General features: G+C 42.6%; 1 protein-coding gene across 1 annotated transcript in view; it reads left to right on the forward strand.

The window, feature by feature from the left end:
* LOC124555399 (dedicator of cytokinesis protein 7) overlaps positions 1-18419 on the forward strand; it is a 258351-nt gene that overhangs the window by 26969 nt on the left and 212963 nt on the right. Inside the window, exon 3 of the mRNA XM_047129295.1 lies at positions 6425-6603. Within this exon, the coding sequence (XP_046985251.1) occupies positions 6425-6603 (179 nt within the window). The remainder of the gene's footprint in view (positions 1-6424; positions 6604-18419) is intronic.

An 18419-nucleotide genomic window follows, 5' to 3' on the forward strand; every position in this document is an offset into this window, starting at 1 on the left:
TCAAGTCATTGACACCTTGTGCCATGCCAATAACCCTGTTGATGAAACTTCCTGGCAGATTAAAACTGTGTGCCGGACCAAGACTCAAACTTGGGACCTTTGCCTTTCGCGAGCAAGTGCTCTACCATCTGAGCTACCGAAGCATGACTCTCGCCCGGTACTCACAGCTTTACTTCTGCCAGTACCTCGTCTCCTGCCTTCCACTTTACAGAAGCTGTCCTGCAAACCTTGTAGAACTAGCACTCCTGAAAGAAAAGATATTGCGGAGACATTGCTTAGCCACAGCCTGGGGGATGTTTCCAGAATGAGATTTTCACTCTGCAGCGGAGTGTGCGCCGATATGAAACTTCCTGGCAGATTAAAACTGTGTGCTGGACCAAGACTCGAACTCGGGACATTGCCCGCGAAAAGCAAATATCCGGAGTTCAAGTCTTGGTCTGGCACACAGTTTTAATCTGCCAGGAAGTTTCATTTCAGTGCACACACTGGTGCAGAGTGAAATTCTCATTCTGGAACCCTGTTGGTGTGAAAGTGACTGCTGGTGATTCACATATAATGACCTGCTTTGTTAATTCCCTGGATTTACTCATCTATTGCCTGCTCCAGCACTGGTAAAAATTAAACGGTATGTAACATTGTCACCATACGGGAACCACCAGCCCATTCGTGGCCACCTCATCTGCCTCCAAAGTCAAAATTGCTAAGCAAGGGTGCTATTTCATGTTAGTGCAAGGGATCTATTGCCCGTTAGACAGTAGCTGGGCCTTGCTACTCCATATTGTCCCCAATAAGTGACACCCTTGGGGCGACTGTTGTTAAATTAATATCAGAATGATACCTGATTGCTACCTTGTGTCACATACAGAAGACTTTGCTATGCTCATTCTTGGCAAGAAAGTTTTCTCCATAATTGATCTCATCTGTGCCTTTTATCATACATCCATTACCCCAGAAGGTATTCCCAAAACTACCGTTTGCACACCATTCAGATTGTGCAGTGCCATGCCATTCAGACTTTCTGGCACTTCGTAGGTGAAATAACTAGAGACTTAGTTCTGATATGTCTAAGTTGATGATGTGCTTGTAATGTGTTGTCCATAAAAGCAGAGCATCTACCACACCTACAGCAAATGTTCAATAGACTAGGAGAATATGGCTTAGTAATTAACCCATCAAAATGTGTCTTTGGAGTCATAGAAGTAAAGTTTTTACAGTACCTTATCAACACACAAGTAATGCTGATGCTGCAGGACAGAGTGGATGCTATTTCTCTGTTTCCACAGTTCACTCAAATATGTGAATTACACTGTTTCTTGGACTTGACAGATTTTTAGTGCTGTTTTGTGTGCAGTTCTTCATTGTTGGCAGTAGTTCTCAATGAATTCCTAGAAGGTTCACTTAAACTTGAAGACATGGTGCACCGGACTAAAGAAAAGGAAGCATCCTTTGCAAGAGTGACAGCTGACATTGTAGAGGCTGCATTATTAAGTCATTCTCTCCCTGTAGCACCTCTCACAATTATGATGGATGCATCAACAACTGCCATTGGAGCTGTATTACAACATGTACAACATAACTGGCAACCCATGGCTTTATTCAGTAAAAAAAAAAAAAAAAAAATAATTCCTTCACAAGCAGATTGGCGATTGGCCAGTACTTGACTGTGAGCTCTGTGCAGCATGCCGCATTCAGAGACCGTAAGCCACTTGTGTTTGCCTTCTATCAGAAGCCAGGTGAGGCATCACCACGCCATTTTGACTTAACTGCACAATTTACTGTGGATATTTGACCTGTTGGTGGCAAGCAGAATGGACCAGCTGATGCACATTCTCAGGCTGATGCCGTTGCATGGGAACTTGACTTTGTAGCACTTGTCAGTACCCAGGAAGGAGAAAACAAACTAAAAACATTCCTCAAAACATTGTCAGGCTACAGCTCTTGATATAATCAGAAACCGTATTTTAAAATAGCACTGTACTGTGATGTATCAATCTCACAAGCATGACCCTTCATTACAGCAGATTTGTGCCAGCAGGCAATTTCCTCTCTCCACATCCTCTCCCATCCAGTAGTAAGGGCTACTCTATGTATAGTGAAAAAGGCAGTTGTTTGGCCAAATGTCAAGAAGGATTACAAGGAATTTGTCCACCAGTGCAATACCTATCACCACAAAAAAATAACTCCACACATTACAGCTCCACTTGGTACTTCCAACCCAACCAGTCAACAATTTGAACATGTCCACATTGTCATTGTTTGACCTTTACCACCATAAGGAGGACATCAATACTGCCTGACTGTGATTGACTGTTTCTTTCTTTGGTATGAAACCTATCGAATTAAAGATGCAAAAGCAGCAATTACCTCCTTTTGTAAGTGGATTGTATGCTTTGGTGTATCCCTCTGCATCACTATCAATCAGGGAAACCAGTTTGAATCATATCTTTTTAAAGCACTTTCAGCATTGTGTGACATCAACCAAATTCGCACCTGTGCCTACCACTCAGATACAAATGGTCTTGGGGAATTGCTGCATCAACAATTAAAGGCCTCACTTAGATGCAACACCACATGGATTGATGGCATCCCTATTTTGTACTGGGCCTCCCAAATGGCTTTCAAAGATGATGTTTAATGTGACAATTGCTGAATTATTATTGGACAAACAGTTTAATTGCCTGGAGAATTCTTCACCAACACATCTACATCACTTCTCTGCAGAGGGTTCATCAAACTACCTTCAGATTATTTCTCTGCTGGTCCACTCTCGAACTGCGCATGAAAAAAACATACACACAAGTTTTTCCATGTGAGAACTGATTTCTCTTATTTTATTATGATTCTCATTTCTTCCTATGTAGGTGGGCACATTCAGAGGAGAATATTGGTGATTGAAATTTCATGAAAAGATGTCATCGCAATGAAAAATGCCTTCATTTTAATGATTACTACTCCAGCTTGCATATCATATCCGTGACACACTCTCCTGTATTTTGCAATAATACAAAACAAACTGCCCTTCTTTGAACTTTTTCTGTGTCCTCCATCAATCCTGTCTGATAAGGATCACATACTTTGCAGCTGTACTTTAGAAGAGGATAGCCATTCATTGTGTAGGCATTCTCTTCAGTAGACCTGTTGCATCTTCTGACTGTTCTGCTAATAAAACACAGTCTTTGGTTCACCTTCTCGCGTAACATTTTCTGTGTGATCCTTACAATTTAATCTGTTCATAATTGCAATCGCTAGCTATTGAGTTGAATTTGTGGAGTTTATTGTGTAACCAAAATTTAATGGATTTCTGTTAGTACTTATGTGACTGACCACACACTTTATATATCTAAAAACAAAGATGATGTGACTTACCAAATGAAAGTGCTGGCAGGTCGACAGACACACAAACAAACACAAACATACACACAAAATTCAAGCTTTCGCAACAAACTGTTGCCTCATCAGGAAAGAGGGAAGGAGAGGGAAAGACGAAAGGAAGTGGGTTTTAAGGGAGAGGGTAAGGAGTCATTCCAATCCCGGGAGCGGAAAGACTTACCTTAGGGGGAAAAAAGGACGGGTATACACTCGCGCGCACACACACACATATCCATCCACACATATACAGCTGTATATGTGTGGATGGATATGTGTGTGTGTGCGAGTGTATACCCGTCCTTTTTTTCCCCTAAGGTAAGTCTTTCCGCTCCCGGGATTGGAATGACTCCTTACCCTCTCCCTTAAAACCCACTTCCTTTCGTCTTTCCCTCTCCTTCCCTCTTTCCTGATGAGGCAACAGTTTGTTGCGAAAGCTTGAATTTTGTGTGTATGTTTGTGTTTGTTTGTGTGTCTGTCGACCTGCCAGCACTTTCATTTGGTAAGTCACATCATCTTTGTTTTTAGATATATATTTCCTACGTGGAATGTTTCCCTCTATTATAACCTGACCACACACTTTTCTTTATATAGAGTCAGTTGCCAAGTAAATGACACCATCATCTGCAAACAATCGAAGAGGGCTGCTCAGATTGTCTCCTAAATCATTTATGTAGCTTAGGAACAACAGAGGACCTTCTTTGGGGAACACCAGATATCACTTCTATTTTACCTGATGACTTTCCCCTCGATTACTACAAACTGTAACCTTTCTGACAGAAAATTGTGAATCAAGTCACACAGCTGGGACAACATTCCATAGGCATACAGTTTAATTAGATGTTTTGTGTGAGGAATGGTGTCAAAAGCCTTGTGGAAATCTAGAAATAAGTAATCAGTTTGAGATTCCCTGTTGATAGTACTCATTATTTTGTGCGAATAAAGAACTAGTTGTATTTCACAAGAACAATATTTCTTGAATCCATGCTGACTGTGTAGATAGACTGTATTCTTCGAGGTAGTTCATAATGTTTGAACACAGTTTATAAAATTCTACTGCAGATCAGTGTCAGTGATGTGAGTCTGTAATTCATTGGATTACTCCTATTACCCTTCTTGAGTACTGGTGTGACCTGTGCAACTTTCCAGTCTTTGGGTACAGATTTTTCAGCTGGCAACTGACTGCTAAGTATGGCACTGTTATATCAGCATACTCTGAAACTAAACTAATTGGTAAACAGTTTGTGCTGGGAGATTTGCATTATTAAGTGATTCAAGTTGCTTCACTGTGCCAAGAAAATCAGTTTCTAAGTTTCTCAGCCTGATAGCTGTTCTTGATTTGAATTCTGGAATATTTACTTTGTCTTCATTGGCAAAGGAACTTTGGAAAACTGTGTTTAGTAACCCCACTTCATTGACACTTGGATTTGTAACATTACCATTGTTATTGTGCAGTGAAGATATTGATTATGCCTTGCTGCTGGTGTATTTTACATATGACCAGAATCTCTTTAGATTTTCCTGCAGATTAAAAAAAAATGGCTCTGAGCACTATGGGACTTAACTTCTGAGGTCATCAGTCTCTTGCAGATTCAAATAATATTATTGAAACCTCAGACTTTGCTATATGCTTACAGATTCACAATCTCTGTCTGGCTGTTTGAAAAGAATATTCTAACCAGCAACCAACTGTTCTCTATGACCTACAGTCCTGCAAACAGGTTTTCGTATGACGTAATGCCACTTGAGAACATGTCGAACCGCTGTACGATGGCCCACATACGGTATTGGCACCACTATAGAACATTCAATGTTGACATCAGTGGCTCTTCCATCACATTACCTGTCGACAGACTGAAGCCAGCCTTTAACCCAACTGAGAGTCTCACCAATTCAGGGCCACCAGGTAACATCGAAATGCTACCTATATCCAATACCACGAGGGCACCGGATGTACCTGGTCTTGTGCCTTCACAATCTGTATCTTCGACTAAACCTCCAGTCTCAACTCATTTTGGGTGCCACCTGTGCTTCAACTGCAAATATCGTTGAAACTTGGGGATGAGGGGGAGCTGACTTAGTAAGTTGTCTGATACATTTTGTCCCTGAACTTCCAACAAATGAATGAGATATACAGTGTCTTTGCAGTTAATGATTACACAGTGTAATTAACTATAGTTTGTGTTGAATAAATAGTATTTGCACTTTACAATCCTAAAGGCACGAACGTCTTTCACACTATCTGCCTGTGGATCATGTGAACTCACTCTGTGTATTTTCGTATTTACACTGTTTGTATGTTTGTGAGGTGGAGGTAGGAAATCAGCATGACATTGTTCTAAACATGTTTGGGAATCTGTCTGGCAACCTTACCATGGCTGCCCAGTTTATCATCCAGCAGTAATTAATCCAGCATTCAGATTTTACTCAGATCTGGCCAGTTTCCCTGCCCCTTCTTTTATGTCTCTGCTAATTTAGCTTGTCACTGTGTTAGCTAGGCATTTTCCTGCAGTAAAACTACCATTTATTGTTCCCCAAAGTCTATTTATCAGATTTTTTTGCCTTTGTTTATAAGGTTATGTTTGATTTTTATATGTGCAACATTTGATAACTGTTCTTACAGTTGTTCACCAAAAGTACTCTGTTGCTGAAGTAATTGACAACACTGAAACCTCGCCTTTCCTCCATGACAGTCTAGGAAGGATGGCATGTGAATACAGAAAATTGAGCAAACTGAAATACCTGTTATAAGATACATTACAGTGCCCTCTGTATGCCGTTTCCTAACACATGTACATCAGAAGAATCTGTGATTATAAATGTAGTTAATAAGGAATAATCACAGAACCCAGTAGCCTTGTTTGTTGGGAATAGATTCTTCTACATTATCTTCTGTAGGATTCATGTTGTTGTTGTTGTTGTTGTTGTTGAGAGAGAGAGAGAGAGAGAGAGAGAGAGAGAGAGAGAACATGCACATTTATTAATCCTGCAAGACCATGAAACAATTATGGATATTAACTGAGTGCATATTTTTTAAATATTCAATATTTATTTACAGGCATCATTGTATGACGTTGTGGAGCCAATGGATTATGAAGAATTTGTTCAGTTAAATCAAATGCTTCTGGAACGGGATCCATTGCACCATGTCCTGGATTTTCCAGAAAATGATATTGAGGTGGTAGTAATACCTCGAAAAATTAGGACAGTGGATCCTGTAGTACCTGAGGAGCCTTCGTAAGCTACACACCATATTATCATATCTTTCAGGAGTAACTGTAAAATGTACTTATATGTGTGATGAAAGTATTATGAAAAGGATAGATTGCTTCTCACCATGTAGAGGAGATGTGGAGTCGCAGACAGGCACACCAAAAAGACTGCTAAATATGTGAGCTCTCGGCCAAAATGCCTTTTTTGAAAGTAAATCAAAAATGCACGTGCACACGCACGTGCGAGCGCACACACACGTCTGTGCACGCACACCCACACACACACACACACATTCACTCACTTATGCAAGCACAGTTCACACACATGACCTCTGTCTCTGGCCACTGAGTCCAGACTGTGACTAACTGTGCATGATGGGAGAAGAAATCTGGAGGGGGAGGGTTGGTCGGGATGGTAAGGGGAAAAGATAGGCGTGTGGGGGTGGAGGACAGTAAAGTGCTTTTTGTGGGAGCATGCAGGGACGTGGTTGTGACAGGGTAGGCAGTTAGGTGCAGTTGGTCAGTTGTGAGGTTATACATGGGGTGGGGAGCCAAGAAGGAGAGAAGTAGAAGAGGAGAGGGGGGGAGGGAGAGAGAGAGAGAGAGAGAGAGAGAGAGAGAGAGAGAGAGAGAGAGAGAGAGAGAGAGACTGTGGGTGTGTTGGTGGAACAGAATGCTGTGTAGTTCTGGACAGGGAGCAGGGAAGTGGTGGGTGAAGGACAGGGACTGACAAAGGATGAGGCCAGATGTGTTACAGGAATGTGGGATATACTGCAGAGCAAGTTCCCACCTGCATAATGCAGAAAAGCTGGCATTGGTAGGAAGGATTCAGATGGCACAGGCTGTGAAACAGTCATTGAAGTGAAGAATGTTGTTTTGGGCAGCACACTCAATGACTGTGTGGTCCAGCCATCTTTTGTCCTCAGTATGTCGGTAGCCATTCATACCAACAGGCAGCTTATCAGTTGTAACGATGTAGAATGCAGGACAGTGGTTGCAGCTTAGCTTATTGGTCATATGACTAGTTTTACATGTAGCCCTGCCTTTGATGGGATGAGTGATGCTGGTGACTGAGCTGGAGTAGGTGGTGGTGGTGGGACAGGTCTTGCATCAAGGTCTATGACAGGGGTATGTTCAGTGAGACAAGGGGTTGCGAGCAGGGGTGGAGTAGGGATGAACGAGGATATTGTGTAGGTTTGATGGGCAATGGAATACCACTGTAGGAGGGGTGGGAAGGATAGTGGGTAGGACATTTCTCATTTCAGGGCACAAGAAGAGGTAGTTGAAACTCTGGTGAAGAACGTGTTCCAGTTGATCCAGTTCTGGGTGGTACTAAGACACAAGGGGAGTACTCCTTTGTGGCCAGATGGTGCAACTCTGGGAAATAGTGGGTGATGGGAAAGATAAGGCATGGGAAATCTGTTTGTGTACAAGGTTGGGAGGGTAACTTCAGTCAGGTGAAGGCCTCAGCAAGGCCTTTGGTATATTTGAAGAGGGACTGCTCGTCACTGCAGACATGGCGACCATGTGTAGCTTTGCTGTGCAGAAGGGGTTTCTTGGTATGGAATGGGCAGCAGCTGTTGAAATGGAGGTATTTGCTGGTGGTTGATAGGTCTGATATGGATGGAGGTACTGATGTAGCTATCTTTCAGATGGAGGGCAACATCAAGGAAGGTGGCTTGTTGGTTTGAGGAGGACCAAGTGAAATGAAGGGGGGGAGTAGGTGTTGAGGGTCTGGGAGAATGTCGATGGGGTGTCCTCACCTGTCTTCCAGATCATGAAGATATCACCAATGATTCTAAACCGTGTGAAGGGTTTGGGATTGTGAGTGCTTCAGAAGGATTCCTCTAGATTGCCTATGAATAGTTACTATAGAATAGTGCCATGCAGGAGCCCATTGCTGTACCACACATTTGTTTATAGGCGATACATTTAAAAGATGAAGTAATTGTGGGTGAAATGTAGTTGGTGATGGTGAACAGGAAAGAGGTTGTAGGTTTGGAATCAGGCAGGCATTGGAAAGGGTTGTGTTCAGTAGCAGCAAGGCCATAGGCATTAGGGTGTTAGCGTGCAGGGAGGTGATGTTAATGATGATGGGCAGGGTGCCATATGGTAAAGGAACAAGAACTATGGAGAGTTGGTGGCCTCCTCAAATCCTTAGGCTCATCCCAGAACCATTCGCCTGAGTCTCTCTCTCTCTCTCTCTCTCTCTCTCTCTCTCTCTCTCTCTCTCCCTCCCTCCCTCCCTCCCTCCCTCCCTCCCTCCCTCCCTCCCTCCCTCTCCTCACCCCACCCACTCCCTACACTCTTGCTTTCTACATGCTTCCTAAAGTCCATAAACCCAACCACCCAGAAGGTCCCTTTGTGGCTAGTTACTGTGCCCCCACTTATAGAATCTCTGCTCTCGTAGGCCACCACCTTCAGCCTATTACTCATAACCTACCCTCCTACATAAAAGACACCAACCATTCCTCCACTGACTCTCCATAGTCCCTGTTACTTTACCACATGGTGCCCCCCTCATCACTATTGAGGCCATCTTCCTTTACATTAACATCCCTAATGCCCATGCCCGTGCTGCTATGGAACAGCCCCTTTCCCAGTTCCAGACTGAATCCGAACCTACAACCTCTTTCCCAGTCTCCACGACCAATTATATAGCCATCAGCACTTACTTCATCTGTGAAGGCATCACCTATAAACAAATCCATGGTATGGCAATGGACACCCACATGGCACCATCCTATACCAACCTATTCATGAGCCATCTAGAGGAATCCTTCCTAACCAACCAGATTCCCAAACCCCTCATGTGGTTCAGATTTGTTGATGACATCTTTATGGTCTGGGTCATGAGTGAGAACACCTTATGCACATTCCTCAAGAACCTCAACACTTTCTCCCCCATTCACTTCACCTCAACCCAACAAGCCACCTTCCTCAATGTTGACCTCCATCTTAAAGATGGCTGCACCAGTAACCTCTGTCGATATCAAACCTACTAACCACCAGCAATACCCCCACTTCAACAGATGCCACCCATTCCATGCCTAGAAGTACTTTCCATGCAGCCTAGCCACTCACAGCTGTTGCATCTGTAGTGATGAGCAGTCCTTTTCCAAATATACCAAAGGTCTCACTGAGGTCTTCACATACTAGAATTACCCTCCCAGACTTATACAGAAACAGATCTTCCATGCCCACTCTCTCCAGTCACCCACCACCTCCTAGAGTCCTGTTGTCCAGTCACAAAGGAGCACTACTCTTGTGACTCAATACCATCCAGGACTGGAGAGACTGAATCACATTCTCCTCTAGGGTTTTGACTGCCTCTCATTGTGCCCTGAAATGAGGAATATCCTACCTACTATCCTTCCCATCCATCCCACAGTGGTATTCCGCTGCCCACCAAACCTAAGCAAGATCCTTGCCCATCCCTGCTCCACCCCTGTTCCCATCCCCTTGCCTCACTGACCGTATGCCTGTAATAGACTTAATGCCTCAACCCATTTCAGTCCAATCACAGGTGTCACCTATCCCATCAAAGGCAAGGATACCTGTGAAACTAGTCATGCGATGTATATGCTAAGCTGCGACCACTGTGCTGCATTCTATGTGGGCCTGACAACCAACAAACTGCCTGTCCCCATGAGTGACCACTGACAAACTGTGGCCAAAAGACAGCTGGACCACCCAGTCACTGACTGTGCTGCCTAAAACAACATTCTTCACTTCAGTGACTGCTTCACAGCCTGTGCCCTCTGAATCCTTCCTGCCAATGCCAGCTTTTCTGAAATGCGCAGGTGCTAACTTTCTCTGCAATATATCGTACATTTCTGTAACCCGTCTGGCCTCAACCTTTGTCAGTCCCTGTCCTTCACCCATCTACCCCCTTTCCTGCTCCCTGGCAGTATTACACAGCCTTCTGTTCCACCAACACACCCACAGTCTCTCCCCCCCCCCCCCCCCCCCCGCCCCTTATGCTCCCTCCTCTACATATATCCTTTTCAGCTCTGTCCCCCCACCCCCTATCTAACCTCCCAACTGCGCTTAACTGGGCTACTCTGTCACCACCATGTCCCTGCTTGGTCCCACAAGCAGCACTTAACCATCCCCCATACCTACCCTGCAACCCCTCTCCCTCCCCGCCCCGGCCTATCGCCACTACCCAGACTGCTTCCCCCATCATGCACTGTTGCTCACACTCTGACCTCAGTAACATGAGGCAGTGGTCGTGTGTGTGTGTGTGTGTGTGTGTGTGTGTGTGTGTGTGTGTGTGTGGTGCTTGCATTAATGTATGTGTGTCTTGTCTGTTTTCAAAAAAGGCATTTTGGCCTAAAGATGACATGTTTAGCAGTCTTTTTTGGTGTGCCTGTCTGCAACCCAACATCTCGTCTGTATGCTGTGTTCTTTTCATAATATTGTCATATTCAATCCTGAATTTTCTGTACTATGACTAAGTTAAGATTTGTGCAAAATCTGTGTGTCTGTCATACCAGCCTAGAATTTTTTTCTGTTTTTAAATGGGGCTAAAATTGTAACAATATCTTTTGTTATACACAGCTGTCTATGAAAATAATGAAAATACCCATATGAGCATGATTTATATGGCATTATAACACATTTAACCCAGCGTAAAACTATGGTTTATCCTAAAAGTGGTCTATAAAATTTGTTAATTATATTCAAAGGAATATTATACATCTGACCTAGCATTGCATTCGACAGTTTCAACAGCAATAATAAGAAATTAATCGTGTATTAGTTACTGTGCTTATGTGAATTTGCAGTAATGGTTGGGATGTGTGTTGGGGCTTGTCATGATGGAAGTGAACCTCCTCCTTTCTCAGATATATGTGTTTCAGGCTGAACAATATCCTTTAATGTGTCTGGTAGTGAAGTTTAATACTACCTATTTATTTGTAATTTCTGCTACCAGTCACTTTTATTTGCTTTATGTTTAATCTAACATAATAATTATCCCACAGAGTCACAGTTCGCAAACATAGCCATTACAACCAAAAATAATTAATACTACCTGTTGATCGTTCTACACTTGTGAAGTAGTCTGAACACCATTCTGTTGCATGTAATTGTGAATCAATTTTTTCGTCTACTGTTACAGAGTATTGGAGAAACTAACTCTTACTTAAACAGTTATTGAGTGATGTTCATTAGGATGAATATTTGGTTAGTGTTGAAAAGATGCAACACCAGTCTAGGGAAAAGATTTATGAAGACACAGAGCCTTTGTCACCTTCAGAATATGCATAACCATACCCGAGCTCAGCAGTCTGCTTCTTAATCATTTTAATACTAAATCCAACCTTCTTTTGTATTCATTTGTGTTAAACCTTACAAAGGTAATACATCATCACAGATAGTAATTCAGTTTTATTGGTTTCTAATGAAAGTTTGCGCCTGATGTACCTGAAGCACTGATGTACATAGCCCTTAAAATTTCAAAGCTATTGAGAGGTCAAACGTGACATATCACAGAGGAATGTGTTCTGTACAGAGGTTCGTGCTATGTGTAGTGAGGGTCCTGGAATTTATCAAATTTTGTGGCAGCTATGTGAATGATGTTGCCCATATTTGTCAGAAGCCAAATAGAAATCAGTGTCAAGTCACTACGATTTAGGTATTACACGATTTCCATCGAACACATTATGTTATTGGTTACGTAGGGGCCTGGGTCGATACCTCGTCCGTTTTTGGGATAACAGTGTGTCGAGTGTGGTAGAGCGAGCCAGTTGGTGCACTAGGCACTAATAATACAACATTAGTTGAACAATAATTTATTAATTTAAAGTTTAATATCACGTATCCTTCTCTGTGGCACTGCCAGAGCCAGTGGCAGTGCGGCACGTGGCCTCGGAACGTAGTGACGCTGTCTCGGCAATCTTCACAGATTACTTCCTCGGCAGCATCTGTACACGTAAATCCACCGTCGGCTGGGTGGCTGGTCTTGGTGGCAGCTGGCGTAGCCCATACAGCAATTGTTGCCGCTTGGGACAGTGACCGCGTATTACCAGAGCACACTTGTGGACATCGGAGGGGTGTGCTCTGGTAATCTCTCGATAGCTACGCACGGTGTGGACGTAAGCGACAGCATAGCCCTTCCACCGAGGAACGCCGGGGATATCGAAGCCTGGTTACGGGTACTTTTCAGGGGCAGCGGCAGTTAGTGCACCCCCCAGAATTATGTAACAGGCGGACAGTGTGCCAAACACCATGAGTTGGGCACAGCAAACTGGAGGTGGAAGCTCCAAGTCTTCTCATCAGTGGTTGCGAGGCCAGCAGCTCACAGCAACAGAGTACGTCAGACCAGACAGCTAGCAGTTTCGAAGACGGAAGTCATCTTGGCAAATGGTAGCAGCACATCACAGCTTCAGCCTCGTATCTGGTGTAATGCAATGTAATGTAAGGGAAAGCCCAGAAGCCTGCGTATTTATTGCTGCTCGGCTAAGACATTGATTTTATGGCTGGCTGATGATGACTAAATTTGGCCTACTTTCCGTGGCTCGACAGTTTTTACCATCCCACTGTTTCACCAGAATGGCATTCAGGGCTTCAGCTTGTTGCTTTTCCACCATATCAACAGACTGATAGGTGTTCTTGTGAAACTTTTACTTTCTCTTATGAAATAGCTGTGCTGTTAGAATGACATTATGTCTTCTTCTTGCTGAGGTCATGTTGCTGAGTATACAATTGAGGCCTCTTGGCGATGGGAGGTGAGACGATGTGTTCTAGATTTACTCTGCTGTTTGCATTTTTGGCTATTTGCCTGTTTGTGATTATGACAGGGGCCATTGGCCTGACTTGCACTGGCTTCATAGGACTTTGAGAAAATTTTACATTTTCTCATAATATGCTTCTGCTGTGTAACATTTCCCTCGCCTTTAAAAATTTGCCCCAAAATTTTCTTAGTTTGCCTCTGAAATGTGCATTTTGCGTAGATGATTACAACTTTACAATGTTCTCTTATTGAAACTTTTGAAAAGTTTATTCACAAGATTTTTTGTTCTGTTCGTTCTTAATCTTATATTCTCTGTTTAGTCCTTATTCTCTAATAAAAGTTTACAATCCACTTTTGTATTCCTTATTACTACTATTTATTTCTCATGTTTGCCAAGGGAAGGTGTCAGTCTGGTGGATTTTTAAACCACTCTTTGCTACATCATGTGGAACTTTGTCTTTGACTCAAAAGTTTCCCTTACATTTTCTCAACACACACATCCTGAGACTATGCTTACACAACTGCTACTCATAGTACTACCACATACGACATACTGGTCAACGTAGCTGGTTACCTCTTGTATTCTACAGTTACTTATAGATTGGATATGCCTTGCAATGTGATGCTTTTTTGTACCTTTTCTTTTTACAACCAACTTCCTTGTGCTCTTCAGCACTTTGTGCGCATCGACTCTTAGTGATGCCATGTACAGTTTGGGTGGTTCTGCTTTCGTGACTATACTTTCGTGATAATGTAACACTTACAACTGTCTCCTTCGGCTGAAACACTGTCTCTCTGAATTTGACTATGCTTTTAAGAACAATTAAACATTATCTATTCTTACCTTCATTTTCTATAATGTTGCAAGTATCATAAAATGTACTGTGATCGTCAGGCACATGTTCCTGAATGGATTTGGTCTTGTCGACTCAATATGTAACGTTGCAAGCATTTTTCCTTCTCTGCTTCCTCCTCCTCCCTTCCTTTGGAGATAGTGGTGCCAATCTAAGTGGTGACAAATCTGCATCCTTCCGAAATAAACGTGTCTGTACTAGTCCACTGTCCAGAACATTCACAACAGATCTAATATTGTCATTCCCCATAGTATGTACCTTAAAATCATTGTCTGCACAATGCAAAAGTTAGTGGCACATGTACTTTCTTGTACACTGGGTGCAGACCCCATAGCCTCAAAATAACCACCATTATCACCAAATGGCATAGATACTACTGCACCTAAACCAATACTTGCTTATACTCATTTGCTTCCATATAGCACACACTTACTTCATCTAGCACTGTGGATACTTCACACACCACAGTTTCATAAGATATTCAAGCTGATACTTTTACATTAATCTATGTTACTTTGCATCAACAACTTTTGATTCCTGACACCTGTTCGCATAGTGTAGTCTCAGATGATTACTTTTCAAATGTAATTCATGTCTCTTCTCAATGACAGCTTGTTTTAACACTGGACTAACCATTTTCCTCCCACCAACCATTCCATTTTTTCCTCTTACTTATATACTTCCTCTTTCTTTATCGTTTTTTTTTTTTTAACTCAAAAGCTGCATTACATGCATTCACTATTTGAAGCATATGCTAGTACTCGTGAGTTGCTGTGCTATCCTTAAATGAATTACTGCATCTGATAAAATTATCAGTGTTTCCTCCAGGGTAGTCATCTGTGGAATCGACAATGACATTGTTGACCTACTAACAATTATACAAAACCCAACAAAAGAGAACAGCACAAAATAACAATGCAGACACATAGATACACTACAGTCAAAGACTTCTTACAACTTAACGTTCCACCACCATGGCTACTCATGAATAATCACTACCCCATACTTAAATACAATGAGTGATGATCCTTGGTTGCTCCAGAAGACAGTCCCGTGGGCAACAGTACAAATTTGTACACACAACAATGAAACAAATTGGTTTTTACACCTGATCATGACCCAATGCGACTGAACAGTGCTACACCTATTGCCCAAACCCAACAAGTGTCACACGTAGCTGCAACAAGTGCCATACGTAGCTGGTACTGTTGTATGATGTTGTTGTTGTTGTTGTTGTGGTCTTCAGTCCTGAGACTGGTTTGATGCAGTTCTCCATGCTACTCTATCCTGTGCAAGCTTTTTCATCTCCCAGTACCTATTGCAACCTACATCCTTCTGAATCTGCTTAGTGTATTCATCTCTTGGTCTCCCTCTACGATTTTTACCCTCCACGCTGCCCTCCAATACTAAATTGGTGATCCCTTGATGCCTCAGAACATGTCCTACCAACCGATCCCTTCTTCTGGTCAAGTTGTGCCACAAACTTCTCTTCTCCCCAATCCTATTCAATACTTCCTCATTAGTTATATGATCTACCCATCTAATCTTCAGCATTCTTCTGTAGCACCACATTTCGAAAGCTTCTATTCTCTTCTTGTCCAAACTATTTATCGTCCATGTTTCACTTCCATACATGGCTACACTCCATACGAATACTTTCAGAAATGACTTCCTGACACTTAAATCAATACTGGATGTTAACACATTTCTCTTCTTCAGAAACGCTTTCCTTGCCATTGCCAGCCTACATTTTATATCCTCTCTACTTCGACCATCATCAGTTATTTTGCTCCCCAAATAGCAAAACTCCTTTACTACTTTAAGTGCCTCATTTCCTAATCTAATTCCCTCAGCATCACCCGACTTAATTAGACTACATTCCATTATCCTTGTTTTGCTTTTGTTGATGTTCATCTTATATCCTCCTTTCAAGACACTGTCCATTCCATTCAACTGCTCTTCCAAGTCCTTTGCTGTCTCTGACAGAATTACAGTGTCATCGGCGAACCTCAAAGTTTTTATTTCTTCTCCATGAATTTTAATACCTACTCCGAATTTTTCTTTTGTTTCCGTTACTGCTTGCTCAATATACAGATTGAACAACATCGGGGAGAGGCTGCAACCCTGTCTTACTCCCTTCCCAACCACTGCTTCCCTTTCATGTCCCTCGACTCTTATAGCTACCATCTCGTTTCTGTACAAATTGTAAATAGCCTTTCGCTCCCTGTATTTTACCCCTGCCACCTTTAGAATTTGAAAGAGAGTATTCCAGTCAACATTGTCAAAAGCTTTCTCTAAGTCTACAAATGCTAGAAACGTAGGTTTGCCTTTCCTTAATCTTTCTTCTAAGATAAGTCGTAAGGTCAGTATTGCCTCACGTGTTCCAGTGTTTCTACGGGATCCAAACTGATCTTCCCCGAGGTTGGCTTCTACTAGTTTTTCCATTCGTCTGTAAAGAATTCGTGTTAGTATTTTGCAGCTGTGACTTATTAAACTGATAGATTACTGTTGTAATCCAAGGCAATTCAGGACCTTATAAATACATTTCCCTGGTATTTCCTATAAACAATGGCAACTTTGCAGGTTCCCACAGTTTAACAAACGACACTCTGAGAGTAGAATTAATCAGTACGATTTGACATGGCCACAAACAATAACACAATTGGAAAGGCTGTCAGGAAAATGCTCACTCACTGCACTGCATTGTGTCAGGATGGATGTCCAGATGGTGATGACAATGGTGCTGTAGACTTTGTTCTGCTATGATGGTGGCAGACTACATAAAATCTCCTGACACCAATTTTAAGTGCATGGGTTGAGACCAGTACTGTTGTTGGAATGACAGATACTGTTGTTGGGATGACGAAGTGCAGTGTGTGGTGGAGCAGGCTTGTTGGCAGACTTTTCAATAATGATACAACATTAGTGGAACACGAATTTATTACTTTAAAGTTTACAATCATGATTCTTCTGTGTGGTGGTGCCCAGGCCAGCAACAGTGCAGTACATGATTTCCGAATGTGCTGACACTGTCTCAGCAATCTTTTGAAGGTGTTGCCCCAACAGTGTACATTCACATAAACATGGTGTCAGGTAGGTGGCTTGTCTCACTAATGACTGGAGTAGTCCATGCAGCAGGCATCGCTGCCCTGGACATTGACTGTGTATCTCCAGAGCACTCTCATGGACATTGAAGGGGTGTGCATGGGTCTCAGCAGCTCTGCACGGTGTGGAGGAGGACAACAGCATAGCTCTTCCACCTAAGAAGGCTGGGGATGTCGATGTGTGCTTACAGTTACTAGTCGGGGCAGCAGTGGTTACCACTCCTCCCAGATTCTGTGACAGGGAACATTGTGCCAAACACTATTAATTCTGCTTAGCATGCTGGAGGTAGGCTTCTCCCAAGTCTTCTCATCAATGATTGAGAGGTCAGCAGCTCACAGCGACCTAGTACATCAGATCGCACAGGTGGCAGTTTTGAAAGCAGAAGACATTTTGGTGAATGGTAGCAGCACATTGAAGGGTCGGCATCATCGCTGGTGTACTGCAACGTAATTGAAGGGAAGATGCGGAAGCTTGAGTATTTATTATTTCTCTGCTGAAGCAGTGAAGTTATGCCCAGCCAGCAATGACTGACATGGCCTACTTTTCAGGGCTCTTCAGCGATCACCACCACCCCTCTGTATCAAAAGAATGGCTTTCATAGCTTCAGCTTATTACCTGTCTGCCATCATCAGGGCTATAGATATTCTTGTGAAACTTTTACTCTCTCATGTGAAATCAACCTGTGCTGTTAGAATGATATTACGTCATCTCCTCACTGAGTTCATGTTGCTGAGTCAGACCTCTTGCTCGTGCGAGGTGAAACAATATCTTCTGAGTTTGCTCTGCTATTCGTTCAGCTTTCTGTCTGTCTGTCGATCTGATTGTTACATGGGACATTGGCCTGGATTGTCCTGTCTGGAGAGAACTTTGAGAAAATTTTACGTTTGCCCATAATATATTTCTGCCATGTAACAGTTGTCTTATTCTCTGTCCACTGGAGGTGTTTATAATGATCTCACAATTACTGGTATGCTAAATTGGTGAGAGGAAAGACTGTGTGAGAGTGCAAGTTGTGTTGTGGTCCTTAAGAAACTGATTATCCCTTAATAGAACAGTATGTTTTGTTTAACAAATAACACTTTCCGGGTGTTGAGGGTAGTAAATAGTTCAAAATGATGCACTGAAATTGTGTATCCCAGCAGA

Source organism: Schistocerca americana, chromosome X (genome assembly GCF_021461395.2).
Source record: "Schistocerca americana isolate TAMUIC-IGC-003095 chromosome X, iqSchAmer2.1, whole genome shotgun sequence".
NCBI classification, from domain to species: Eukaryota; Metazoa; Arthropoda; class Insecta; order Orthoptera; family Acrididae; genus Schistocerca; species Schistocerca americana.